General features: G+C 37.3%; 1 protein-coding gene across 6 annotated transcripts in view; it reads right to left on the bottom strand.

The window, feature by feature from the left end:
• LOC103027203 (arginyl-tRNA--protein transferase 1) overlaps nt 1–14,657 on the bottom strand; it is a 171,293-nt gene that overhangs the window by 121,361 nt on the left and 35,275 nt on the right. For 4 of the 6 annotated variants that reach the window (XM_049481170.1, XM_022685015.2, XM_022685012.2 and 1 more), the window contains 2 exons: nt 12,787–12,980; nt 3,688–3,816 (listed from right to left, as the gene is read on the bottom strand). In XM_049481170.1, coding sequence (XP_049337127.1) covers nt 3,688–3,816; nt 12,787–12,980 — 323 coding nt within the window. The remainder of the gene's footprint in view (nt 1–3,687; nt 3,817–12,786; nt 12,981–14,657) is intronic. The other 2 variants (XM_022685013.2, XM_049481171.1) reach the window with 1 other exon arrangement.

Here is a 14,657-nt window from a genome sequence, read left to right as displayed (position 1 = left end):
TTTACACTGTAAAGGTACGCCAGTAGCAAATTTAAGAGAACAGCAAAGTTATTTCATTCTTTAATATGTTTATTGTTGAGGAAATTTCAGGTTTCTGCTCTGCAGTGTGTCCGTGTGTGTGTGTGTTCTGACCGGGGTGTACACACGCTGGGAGCACCTATAGATATGGCCTCTGACTGTTGTCTAGGTTAATTTCAGTCAGTGGAGCACCTGTGTTTTACAACATCAAAACAGCAACACACCAGAAATGTACCTGAACACACCTCACTTCCAGACCACCACGCCCATCAGTGAAGATTTATTCCTAAACCCGATGCTATTTTCACACCGCAGGCACAAGGCGTGACAATAAGACTGTTGACTGGGTGAAAGATAGCAAAGAACATCACGCAGGGGGTAAGATAGGGCCCTTAAATGTTCCTAAGGTCAGCATGTTTGATGGTCACCACCCCACCTAATCCCCAACTCATCCAAAAGCACTAGATATATAGCATCAAAATCATCCCCTCTCGCATACATTCGGCATTAGACATAGAGCCAACTGAGTGATGTACTACTGCTACAGAAAGTACTATTCAACTGCATCACTTCTCTCCACAATGGTGAAAAAAATGTATGTGTGTATATTTGCAATCAGCAATAGAGGTGTGATTTATCTTATTGTTTTCCCAATATATTATCGATATGTGGTGTTCTAGCATGTTCCAGCTACACATGTAACAGCAGAACTGTCCTAAATTTAGTCCTAAATTAGGCATAAAAATGCCAAACTTGGAAGAACTGCAGTCAGTGTGTGTGTGTGTGTGTGTGTGTGTGTGTGTATGTGTGTTTAAGATACAAAAGCAAGCTAAGCTGTGCACTTTGTTGTACATTGTTTCATACTGATTGTGAAATTCTTTGAAACAGACACCAATAAATCCATAATTCCAAGTATTTGATTATTTTTAGAAGTGTTTTAATCTCTTCAATAGCAAAGATGCCATGTATCCATTATTGCAGATATCAAAGTACTGGCATATCATCGTTATATATCATTTTTATATAAAAACTGGTGGGAGGGGACCCAAAAGTGGGTCAGGGATACGTTCTGGGACATTAAAATACATTAAAAAAATGTAAAATTTAAAATAATTAATGCTCATCCGATTTTGTACTCATCTTTTATATTGGGGGGGGGGGGGCAGTTTTTTTTACTAATGTGTAGAAAAGTGAAATATTTATTTTGAGGTATTTATTTTGTGAAGTTTTAATTACATTTTTGTAGTAACTTTTGTACATGTAGTTGTCATGTTCCTCCTCAGTTTCTTAAAAAAATGTTTGTAAATTCACTTTGCATGCATAGGTGTGTTTAAATGGGTTTTTGAAGGGTATTTTTATTTTTTTTTTGTATAAAATTGTTTAGTTTCTATTTTATAAATGTGGGTCCCGGGCTGAAACCAGTTGAGAACCCCTGGTATAGTGAGATGCTTTGTGATTTCCACCCAATTTATTAGTTGCGGGGAGACAAAGTGAAATAACTAGAAAAGAGGCCCTATGTTAAAATGTGTACCAGATGAAAATACTACCTATATAACGTATATAGCGCATGTTTAATCTAGATTTTAGAGAAACATCAGGGCTAATGTAATTATATAACAAACTCTGACATTTCAGAGCAATAAATCCTGTTATAATTAGCATTTCAGCTGGCCCAAGAGCTGCTGCAGGAAAAAAAAAAAGATTTGCAGGCTTGAATGGATCAACTCTTAACAAACCCGACTGTTAATGAGCTCTGTCACAGAAGAACTAAACGCAGAGGAAGATGGATTTTATACTGGTACGACTGGAGAAACGAGTGGAGGAAAAATATTCAAACAGAATCCAAACAGCGCAAGAGTAACAACCTTCCATTTCAGCACGACACCTGTAGAAACACTGCATGCCCAGTACGTATGGGAGCAGTTTTCTCATTGCCTAACCCTTTTTTTCTCCTTCTTCCCTCTTTTCTATCTGAGACCTTCATTCATTCCGTCTCTCACTCTCAACCTTGCAAGAAACACCTACAGCCAACCCCTTATTTTCTTTCCTCTCAGATTCTACCTTGCCTCATTTCCTCTTCATCCGAACGCGTTATTCCATCTCGACTAGTCCTCGTCGCTTTCATAAAGACACTCTCATTAATGTCAGTGTACCATGCTTTCTGTGTCCAGAATTTATTTCATTTTAGTGCTTTTCCAACCTCACTCTCACTTTCACTCAAACTGCCACATTCCTCCACACAGTATTCACCACCTTCTGTGTGAAAACAGGCACTGAATCTTAATTAAATTAACTCTACCTCAGACATTACTATAAATAAAAGATAATGATACATTACTGCAAAATTAAATATTTATATTCAGTGCAACAACTGAATAAGGGTATCTGCAGGCATTTAAGACTTTTCACAACCAATCAGAGACACAATTAAGATAACAGTCACAAAAACAAAATGGTAAAAATGACACAACACCAATGTTAAGTTTACAAACTTTACAATAAGTTTGTGATTCCAGCATTTTCAGACAGACAAATTATATATATAAAAAGATAGTACTCTATGCCTGCATTATTGTATAAGGGGGTGGGATAAAGTATCAATATTGCGATAGATCACATTTTATTCGAGTATGGATATTTTTATTGAAACATAGGCGTTCTAACCTCTCTAAAACTCCAATCTGACTTACTAAAGTTACTGCTTCTTTGCTCCACATGGTGGCGCTAATCTTTCATTTTCATTTTTCTTGCAGTTTTTGTATTGTTGAAATACAGTTTTGTGCAGATATTTCCAGTTACAGCTGAATTCATGCTTTCAAAACACTCTTATTTACCTTTTAAAAAGCCATTTAATGCCTGATTAAAGGGCCGTTTACTGTTGTTTTGCTGTTTTCCTCAGGTTTTGAGTTGAGCTCGGCTGTGACTCAGCTATTGAATGGTCCGGATGCGAGACAGCGCGCGGGTGGGGGTGAGCTGGTGACGTCACGGACCCTGCAATGTTTAATGTTTCGATATATCGTTGAAAAAAATAACATTTGCAGTGAATTTTTTTTCCAATATCGTGCAGCCCTAAATAATAATTGGTCACAGCATGAGTTTACAGCCTCTGCAAAGACCAGCGTACAGAAATATACAACAAAAACACAAACGCGCACTCTACTGAGTAATAACTTTAACTCCAGAGTGTGTATTTTTAGAGCAGTGGGCTTTTTCAGGATAATGGACCTGAAGTGCATAAAGCTAACAGATTTATATAAAATATGTGTGTTCATTTATAATGTATAAAAAAAAAACATCATTGCAAACGTACAAATTTACTGATCAGCTGACAGAGTAAGACTCGTAATCGCTTGCTAGTGTGTCCCCGATCTGGTAGCATGCATGAGTATTGTGTCTAAGGAGGGGCAAGAGGGGCAGGAAAACCTCCAGTGTTTGGAAATTGGACTGTTGTAGCCAATTCACACACTCATTCTCATTTAGTTCTGATTGTTCATTTAAGACCAACTAATTTAAGACCATATTCGACTATTTAGGGATCCGCAAACACCCTGTAAATGAACCATGAGGGAGGCCATGTCAAGTTCAATAACAGCATTTAGTTTAATCCCATCAAAATCATGCTCTGAGCATCGCACTCCACTGTGTTCAGGAGGGTGCAGGACACCTGACCTGGCTCTCACTAGGCTTGTCAGGAGGGTCATGGTGAATGGCCATCTGGTAGAGTTTGTACAGTTGGTAAGAAGCGTTGAAAGAAGCTCTGAACTGTGGACTTGGGGGCGCAGAGCGCACTAGCCTCACCTTCAAAAGAGGATATTTCGGGAAAAGGTTACCAAGAAAAGCAAGAGCATTCATAACCAGTAGAGAAAGGTCAGCAAATCAACACAAACACAAGCAGAGCATCTTCAGAGAGACATCATGAAAACATCTTCAGTTAGAAAACAAAGATTCAAAAAGAGATTATAGACTATGGAAAATGACAGTTAAGAACATCGGTCATGCATCATCTGAAATCAGATAATTAACTGCTTTTAAAATAACTGTTTAATCTACACACAATATTGAGTTATATCAATGCACTGTTAACAACTTCCTGCAGTTCAGCTGGGTGAGAGCAAGCACAGGCAAAATACTGCATTATTTTGTATTGTAATTAATCATTTTACACTATTAAAAAATATCCCTATTAATGTTTTTATTAATACAGGCATAGATAGTCATAAGCCATATCTGGAGAGGATTAGTTTCTCGGGGGGTTCTGTGGTAATTTACTCTTTTATGAGGGGTCCTTTTTGATTTTATTTCCCGTCCGGAACGACCATGTACGCGTTTTTCTCAGACGTCCTCTGAGAAAATGACAGGCTGAACTTTTTACTGTTTTTCTCTGAACTCTGTGGTCCTCCGGTAATTTTAGTCCCATCCAGACTCACATCTCTGAGTTTCGTCTCCTCGCGTTTAATAAAATAGCTATTCGTCCACTGCTACGTGCTGTACTTACACTTCGGGCACGTGTTTCCATGGAGATCCCCGTAAAAACAACAGCGAGTGGAAATGGAGGAGCTACTGAATGCGATGTCATGTGACCGAGAAAGCCAAAAACATAAAAAAAAAAAAAAAAAAAAAAAAAAAAAAAAAAAAAAAACCTCACTGGTCCTCCTGTTTTTTCAATTGCAGCCGGGTGCAAGAGTTCACTTATCACTGAGTAGAAGTGTGAAATATTTTTCATAGACTTCTCCCTGAGAAACTAATCCTATCTGGCTAGGGCTTTAAATAGAGTTTGTTTACTTGGCACATTTTCCCCTTCGGTTTGGTTTATTTTCACACAGGCACAAACCTAAACATACCAATATGTACCTCAACAAACCAAGTGAGCATGTTGTCTCCTCTAATTGGTCAGCGCTTTCTGGCATGAGAACAACAAAGTAAATACTGCAAGAGAATCCTGTGTTCCAAACAAGGGATTATATATATGTATGTAGTGTACAGTAAATACAGAACACATCATTTTCTGGGTAATAAATCAAGTTAAACTGGACCTGAACAGCTATTTAGCAGAAATATGAGGAGCACAAAGGAAAGTCAGGTCAGATCGAGGTCGAATCACATTCACACCACAAACAAACTATCACTTTTTACTATCACTCAGAAGTTAAAAATACTTTTGTGATGACCTTAAAAAATTTTATTGCAAGTTGTGATTCCTATATTTTCTTACAAATCAATTTTTGACAACAAACATAGGTGGAAACTTTTGTACACTGAAAATGCTGCAAAGTGCAAAAATTGGGGTTTCCCACCCTTATTTATTTTTGTAAAAAATTTGCTAAGTTTAGACCTTATGCCTACAGTACTGTGTCCACTAGCTAAAAACAAGTAAAGAATGATAACATAATGTAAAAAAATAAAATAAAGCCACATAAATAATGCTGTTGGTTCTGCTTACTTCAGTCTGCTCTTAAATCTTGATTCCAATCTTGATTTAAATCTTGAACTTGAATACCAAATTTGGAAACTGAAATGTAATGCTCTACAATAAAACAAACTTTACAACTTATAATAAAAAAATAATATGATCTGTGGCATATTGAGACCTTTAAAGCTTAAGAATGTTGTAAATTATAATAAACTGAGATGTTAGTTTAAAAATGCGTAATGATTAATGCTGTCTTAACTAGTAAATTAATAATTAGTTGAGACATTCTGTCTTGAGGACTCCTAATTACTGTACCCTGTTTGTAAAGTGTTACCAAGACATTTTAAGGATCCGTGAACTGTGAATACCCTCTATTAAAGGTTTAAGTTAAGTTTAATCATGTTTTATTCATTTAATACACGTTTTAGGCTGCACTTCCCTCAGAAGACTAACTGAACCAGTGTTGATAAAACACTCAACTGACTGGCAAAATCTGCTTCTAATTAAAATAACTCTTTGTCAGGTTTTTGTTGGATGAGGGGCTTATTCTTCTCGAGTCCCCTGGACCGAGTGGGCTGGGAAAAGAATCAGGGGTTTATTTTGATTGGCTTTTATTGGGATTCTTATATTAAAACTTGGCCAAGTCAACATTTATGGTAATAACGATACTGGTGACTTTTGTTTGAGATAAATAAAAGTAGCATCTTTTTATCGGCTCGGCCGTTCTCTGGAGGTATCTAATGTTTGATTAAGAGCAAGAGGACCAACCAAGACGTGGCGAGCGCAGTCGTATCATAACAGTCCTTTCTTGAAACTAAGAAGGGTTCATGGAAGGTGGAGGGATGAGGACAAAATGCAGTGTTTAGAAAGGCCAATACTTAAAAAAGCAGCCTGCGAGGAGGCTTTTCAGTGTACTTATACTGTCCCCTGGAGGAGCTTTGGAATACTACATTGATCCAACGATCACATTTACACCTAAGCCAATTAAAATAGCACTTTTAAAAGGTTTAAAATAATCGTTTTGCTCTTAGAGACAAAAAAAAAAAAATGAAGACCCCAGTTCAGTTGATTTTGTTTTGATTTATATGTAAAATTCTCTACAATAAACTAACTTTAATAGTGCAAAAAGTGCCCAAACCTTTTAATATGGCAGAATGTCTTTTATTATTAAAGGTATAGTAAGCAACACAAGAACTGCACTGAGATTTAATTGCTTTTCTGTATTACCAGCTTTTGCTTCAATGTCAAAAAATACAAACCTATTCAAAACTATAAAATAATTATATGACAGTCAATCTTAATAGTATATTTCCACCACATAGAAATATAATGGTATAGATTAAAGTTTATACTCTTTATATGCATTTTACTACAACAAGTGAGAATTAATTGATTATGTACACTGAATTATGCAACCAATTTAATAGTTAAGCATCAATCAATATATTCAGAGAGTAGTGCTAGATTTTTTTGTAAATATATTTTTCTCTGCAGTTTTAACATCTAGACAGATCCCTGTTGGAACTACTGGAACAAAGTTGTAAAATGCCTTTTTTAAATATTGATTTAGATATGCTAGCATAATAATAGCTGATACCTGTCAGGAGTATTTTAAAGCAATGTTTCCTGAGGGTCAAGATCTTAATATAACCGAAGTACCGACCAAACAGCAGCTCAGATTATGGCTCACATCTGCCTTTGTTAAGGTTAAGCTTTGAAAAAACAGGGTTTATAATCGGCCAATCATTTGCACTTGAAATAAGAAGGACAAAATGGTATTTGCGCTTCTGTTTTAAGCTTTGTTTTGCAGGTAAAGTATTTGGGGAATGCACACTAGAGCTACAGCAATTAGTAACATAATCGGTAGGGCTTGGCGATATTGTAAAAAAAAAAATATATATTAATCTTGAAAAATATGAGCCATTCACGCATTTTGCATAAAAAAAAGTAATTTGATTAAGTTAATTTGATTTATGACCCAGCCATAATAATCGTAGCTTACACATAATTTTTTTTCGCACTATAAGACGCACTTAAAATCCTTTACTTTTCCCAAAAGTCATCATTGTGCCTTATTATCCATTTAGCTTTATGTATGAATTTTACCAGCCACTCTGCTGAAGTACAGCATTATACAGGAGTTTCAGTTTAGTTCTCCAGCTGCAGCAGTATTAGCATTACCCACTAACCACGCTAAGCGCTAGCTCTTTCGCAGTTCAGAAGAGAGAAATATTGGCCTGTAGCCTGCTGCTAACCCCGACCAGCACTGTTGAAGCAGCATTAGTATTATTCGCTAACCGCCTTAAGAGCTAGCTCTTTTGCCATTCAGAGGTGAATATATTGGACTGTAGCCTGCACTATTACCATGTTAAAACAAGCTACTTGAGATGAACCGCTAACTAATATTGCCCTGGCTTTACTGGAACACTCAGGGTTCCTTAGGGTAGTGCTTTCGGTAAGCCGCTAATACTAATGCTAATGCTAATGCTGCTGCACCCAGCCTTAGTGGAAGTTTGGAAATCTAAGGTTACTGAAGAAAAACGTAAGCAATTTACCCACCCAAATATTTTTTTTTGAGAGATAAATCTGTGTAGATTAACATCCAGCACTTGTTTGACTTCAAAAGAACGTTTTTTTTTTCTTTTTAAGAATTACAGGTTTGTTTACTTAGCTTATCTTTACTTAACTTAGTTAAACCCCCACTTCCACCCAGCAGCGAGACCTGCTGAATTAGAAGAAAAACATAGCAACACCCTTGTTCCTTACTAGCGCTGCATAATGTGCCTTATAATCTGGTGCGCCTTGAAAATAGACCAGAAATAAGACATTCATTAATGACGTGCATACACAACAGAGTAATGTTTACTAACTAAACATCAGTGTTTACAACATTAACCACATTGAAAAGGGCAATTTATCCCCTTATTAAGGGGTTTTATTTATTTTAATAAATATGGAGGGCATGGAAGATATAATTGTAGACTAATCATTAGCTGCAACCCTTATGCACATTTTGGGCCGATTTGCAACATCATTTCACGAAAGCGATACAAAAAATTATAATAACAGTCCTCCAGAAGAACGAATGCTGACCTTTACACAACTTCCTTCCAATTTGTAAGTGTAACCTTTCGCGCTGTCAGGCGTGCGAGTGCAACAGATATGATAAAGTGTCCTCCAAGTGGGGTTGATTTGCACATATATAAACATCTCATTAAGAGGCCGGAGCAGCACGTCCCCTCGTTCAACTCTCTCCAGGCGTAACGACCCCAGGCAGCTTCCCAGAACACTGCTCGCTCGGCTCTGGTGATAAAGTGAAGAGCGTGCTGGAGAGGAAGAGTGCGATACATCACCCCAGCACACGGTCCTCCGTTTCCATTATGACGGTTTGATACTAACACAGCAGGAGGACTGCAGGTTAACAGCATGCTGCTCAAACGCGTCACAGAGCTTAACAACGCCACTGGTGGGTTTTAGCGTTAAGTGGCTGAGTTGTCACACTAAAGAAACACTAAAGAGACATTAAGCAAGTCTGTGAGGCCACTGAGGAAACCCTATAAATCCATATGAAGGCTGTTAAATGGTAAAAACTCAAAAGTCATTAATAAATTATACTTATGTGGTATTATTTTTTTTTTTACTATACAGCCTCAAATTAATAAAATATCAATAATTAGAACCTAGAGTATATGGATGTTTTATGCCAAATGTTGCATACTACACTGTATACTGTAATTTACTGTATAGTAATATAAAGTATAGGGGTGGGCGATATGGCTCTAAAATAATATCACGATATTTCAGGGTATTTTTGCGATAACGATATACTTGGCGATATAGGAAAACTAAAATAATTCATTCATTTCAGGAATATAGTATAATAGTATAACAGAATAATCATAATGTGCCAAAATAAATAATACAGCATAAAATAATATAATGCAGCAAAAAATATTGCAGAATATTTACTGCATGCATATAAACTGCAAACTAAAACAATTATACAATAAATACACCTAAAGCTTCAGAGTAAATTATAGACAACTTTTAAGACAGAACATCTCTATTATCACGATATGGATTTTTAATATCATGATATTTCTGTGTCACGATATATTGTATACGATATAATATTGCCCACCCCTAATACAGTATAATACACAGAAACATCCCTTTTAAAGTTTGGACACATCTTCTCATTCAATGTTTTTCTCTATCTCATTTATTTTCTACATAGGACATAAATATTAAAGACATGAAAACGATTAAGGGACATATTTAAAATCACATAGTAAACAGTAAAACAACGCATTTATCCTCTAAAATTCTCTGATCTAAACCTGATGAACTGAGATGGTGATTTGAGGTGGTTTAATTGGGATGAGCTGGAGCTTCACAGCGTGAAGGAAAAGCAGCAACTATTGATCAGCACCTCCAGGAACTCCTTCCTTCAAGATGCTGAGAAAACTATTCCAGGTGACTCTTCCTCATGAAGACACTGAGATTAAAATACTAGGGCTGGACCCGAATATTCGGGTATTCGGATATTCGTTCGTTGAGTAGGTATTCGGTTTTTAATTTTGGTATTCGGATATTCGTTTTTTTTCTCCTTTCCAGAGTTCCAGCTCACTCTAACCACTTCTGTTTTCGCGGGTCCCGTCAGAATATCTTGCGCGCGGGACAGAACTGAACTGTTATTGGCTGGAGCGGGAGTTTAATCCAGACGATGCGGGAGCAAATTAATAAATAGTTAAGAAAACTGTAATAATTGTAAAAAAAAAAAAAAACTAAAGAAAACTCTCAACGCGCAGGATGGACCGACACACACACGCACACACCGATGGTGTTTGGACTGGGGTAAGGAACGGGACCACACTATTCAGCGCTGCTGTTTTAATAAATATATAAGTAAATTTGAAGCATTAAATGTAGTTTATTTAATTTATATTAGGAACGTGGGGCGGGAGCGGCAGAAATGTGTATGTGGCGGGCGGGCGCGGGATTAAAAGAAGCAATTTTTTTGCGGAGCGGTAACGAGACAGAAACGCGGGAGCGTGGAAGAGTGGGTTTAAAAATCAGTCTCGCGCAGACCTCTATTATACATAATAAAAAAAATGCAGGCTCTTCGAAACTGATTTATATAATAAAACGTAAGGGGTAATGTGGCAACAGTAGGGGCTAAATCGGTTACAAAAGCCTGGCCTACAAAAATGATGTCTGAACGAATTTCCTCTTATCTAATATAATTTAAAATGGTTTAAAAATATAAAATAATTTCTAAGCAAACGAAATATTTAATATTGAGCTTATAGCCCAAGTGCAAAAATACAAAATCAGTAATACGGCTATGCCCTGCACAATCCTTAAACCGAAATAGACCAAGTACAATAACGTCATTAACAATGACTTTCCTCTACTCTAATATAATTTAACATGGTTTAAAAATATAAAATAATTTCTAAACAAACGAAATATTTAATATTGAGCTTATAGCCCAAGTGCAAAAATACAAAATCAGTAATATGCCCTGCACAATCCTTTAACCGAAATAGACCAAGTACAGTTTACAATGACTGTCCTCTAATATAATCAACAATGTTTAAGAATATAAAATACTTCCTGAACAAACGTTTTTTTGTTTGTTTTTTAAGCAAATAGCCTAAGTGTGAAAACACAAACAGCAATTTACTGGGCTGGCTTGCGCAGCGGAGAAACCGTGCAGCAGCCTCCTAGCCTGCTTACGCAGCGGATAAGCCGCGGTGTGGGGCAGCAGAAATTCCGGGATGAAAACACAAAGAAATCTGGGCTAAAAACACAGAAAAAATATGGGGTGAAAACACAAAAATATGGGGGATAAAAACACCAAAAATCCGGGGTGAATATGTCTCGTCGGTCAGAGCAAATTGAACATTTTTCAGTGGATTAAAGGGGCCGTGATTTGCTTTTTTTTTTTTTTTTTTTTTTACCTCTTTTTTTAAAAACGAATATTCGAATATTCGCTTCGAATCAGTGCCGAATATCCGGAGCTCAAAAAACGCTATTCGGGCCAGCCCTATAAAATACCAAGAGTGTACAGATCTGTCCTTTAAGATAAATGTGCTACTTTTATTAGAATCTAAAGTATAAAACATATTTTGGATTGTTTAACACTTTTTAATTACAGAATAATTTATCATGCGTTTCTTTACAGCTTTAACATTTACAATATTAAATTTACAATGCAAAGAATCGAAAAAAAAAAGAAAAAAAAAACACATTGAATGAGAAGAGGTTCGTTCAAATTTTGTAACCTGCTGCTAACCCCAGCTAGCACTGCTGGAGCAGCATTAACATTAGCCACTAAGCACGGTATACACTAGTGGTTAGCTGCTAATGCTAATGCTGCACCGAGGCTTAGAGGAAATCTGGGAATCTAAACTTACTATAAATAAATGAAAGTGCTTTCCTTACCCAAATAAACAGTTTTCAGGAGAGAACTCTGTGTAGATTAACATCCAGCGCTCGTTTAACTTTAAAAGAACGTGTTTTATTAAGAATTGTTTACTTAACTTAACTTACCTTAGCTTTACAGGTCTCGCCACCCAGTATATTTAAAGTAGAAACTTCTGCTTAGATGACAGCTTTGCACATCTTGGCATTTTCTCAGTCAGCTAGTAGCATACAAATGTTTTAAAATGCTGTTTATTTATCTCAATTACAATATGTTGTGGGGAAAAAATGCACATTTTAGTCAGTGGTTTGTTTATGATTTTTCTTTTTTTTTTACGCAGAATTTGTTTTCGTTATAATTTAAAAGCCGTAATACGTATTAAATCACTTGGGCGGGCCCAAAATATTGCACAAAACTTTAGCATCAAAACATGAGTTTTTGAATCATCAGCACATTGTCTTATGAGTAAACAAGATGAGCAAAAGTGCATCAGTAAGCTCACTGAAATGATCATTGCCTGCTATCCACTTAAGAAAATTGAATGACATGCTGCAGTCAATCAAATCAGCCAAGAGATTAATTCACTGAAAGATGAGCCTCGGCTTGCGGTGTCTCAGGGGACCGGCGAGATGCTCTTCTTATACAGCATTGCTTATAAAGCACAAAAGACAGACTCTTTACCTATGCTGACCTCACCCAAACAGAACTGCAGCAAAAGCAGGAAGAATTAAACAGTACAATGGGAGGATCGGTCAGATCCTGGATCATACAGCTCTTTAACTTTAGTATCATATAGACATGGCCTGGTCTAGAATACCCAATCTTGCTTTAATGTTTTTATGTCTGAGTTTATACTGAGTAAATGATGGCCTGCTGGTGTACAGTCATTACAGATGTCATTGTGATATGTCTCTGAGCAGCTTCTAACCTCTAGGCGATGGAGCGCGTCATCAGGTAGAGAGTCGGCAATAAATTCCTCCAGGTTTTTGGGCTGATTGGACGCTGGGTTTGGACTTGTCAGGGCTTCTCCGTCCTGCCGTCTCTGCTCCTTCTGCTGCCGCCGCTCCTTACGCAGGTCCTTAGCTTTTCGACACTGAGGCTTTTTCGGATCTGCTCCTTCACCTGTAATAACAAAGAAAGACACAGATAGAGAACTTTATCTTGTAGAGTCTAAGAATTCATTCTTTAATGACTGCTAAATGTAAAATGCAGCAAAATGCTTTGATCACTCTTTGATCACACACCATTTTTGTACCCAGACAAAGCTCTCACAACAACTACACAGGAACCATTTACTTTACAATTATTTAATGATAAAGCTTGCATTTACACCATTTTAAAGAGGAATAACTTTTTTTTTTCAAATTGAGAATATTCAGACATTGGAATTGAAAACTAAAGTTAAATAAAATTAAACCACTAATATTACACAAAGCCTTCTCCAGCACATCCCAAAGATTCTCAGTAAGGTTAAGACCTGGACTCTGTGGTGAACAATCCATGTGTGAAAATGATGATCTCATGCTCCCTGATCTCATCACTCTTTCACAATTCCAGCTCCATGAATCCTGACATTGTCATTTTGGAATATGGCCGTGTCAACAGGGAAGAAAAAAAAATCCATTGATGGAATAACCTGATCTATATTCAGTATATTCAGGTAGTCAGCTGATTTCATTCTTTCAGCACAAACTGTTGCTGAACCTAGACCTGCAGACCAACTGCAGCAACACCATATCATTTACTTAGTTAAATCCAGGTGGAGATTTTTTTTTTCCTTTAGCCAGGCAGTGTAAAAGAGTTATTTACAGTTTCTGATTGAGAAGCAATGATTGCGGGATATTAACCCAAACTAAGCCAAATTATTATAATAATCAAAAGCATGTACTGTGTGTGAAATCTACATTTGGAGACATCTACTGAGTGTGAGTGCATGTTTCTGATCACTGCTAACTGCTAAGACATATGTGAAGCACATAGTGAGCGCACATGTTCACCGTAAGGCTCCGTGTCCACCTTGCTGTAGTAAATAGCAGGATCTGGTCCTTCTGTGGAGATGGAACTCATTTTCCCCTCCTCTAGCAACATGACATCATTGCGGCTGAGGTAATAAAACAACATGGACTCTGTTTGTTGACTCCCGCTGCTTTTTGTAAGGCTCTTTTAGACCGCTCGTGTTTAAAGGAAAGCACGGGGAGGGCTGTTGCTATGGCCCGGGGCAGCCTGGAGGATCTGCAGGTATTCGTGGGCTCTAAAAGGACAGGCTGCAGCAGAAGTGGAGGAATGGAATGCCTCACTGTGTTACTGTTTTACACCAGGAGCACTGTAAAACCTGCCACACACTCACAACTTAGCCCAGAGTGGGAGCTGTAGCACAGAATAATCAACATCAACTATGAAATTGCCAAATTTCACGAAGTACAGAACTTATCTATTGAATCATAGCTAAATTGGAGCAGCCTGGTGGCCAATCTTCATTAATTGCACATTGCTCCAGTAAGAGAAAATGTGAAGGTTCAATTAGCAGGGTAAGAGCACAGTTTTACTCTAAATATTACAATGCACACAACATTATGACTGGCATACCAGAGTTCAAAAGAGGACAAATTGTTGGTGCACGTCTTGCTGATGCATCTGTGGCCAAGACAGCAAATCTTCGTGATGTATCAAGAGCCACGGTATCCAGGGTAATGTCAGCATACCACCAAGAAGGACAAACCACATCCAACAGGATTAACTGTGGACGCTGTAAGAGGAAGCTGTCTGAAAGGGATGTTCGGGTGCTAACCCGGATTGTAT

Source organism: Astyanax mexicanus, chromosome 7 (assembly GCF_023375975.1).
Source record: "Astyanax mexicanus isolate ESR-SI-001 chromosome 7, AstMex3_surface, whole genome shotgun sequence".
NCBI lineage: Eukaryota > Metazoa > Chordata > Actinopteri > Characiformes > Acestrorhamphidae > Astyanax > Astyanax mexicanus.
This window is presented reverse-complemented; position numbering and strand designations above follow the sequence as displayed.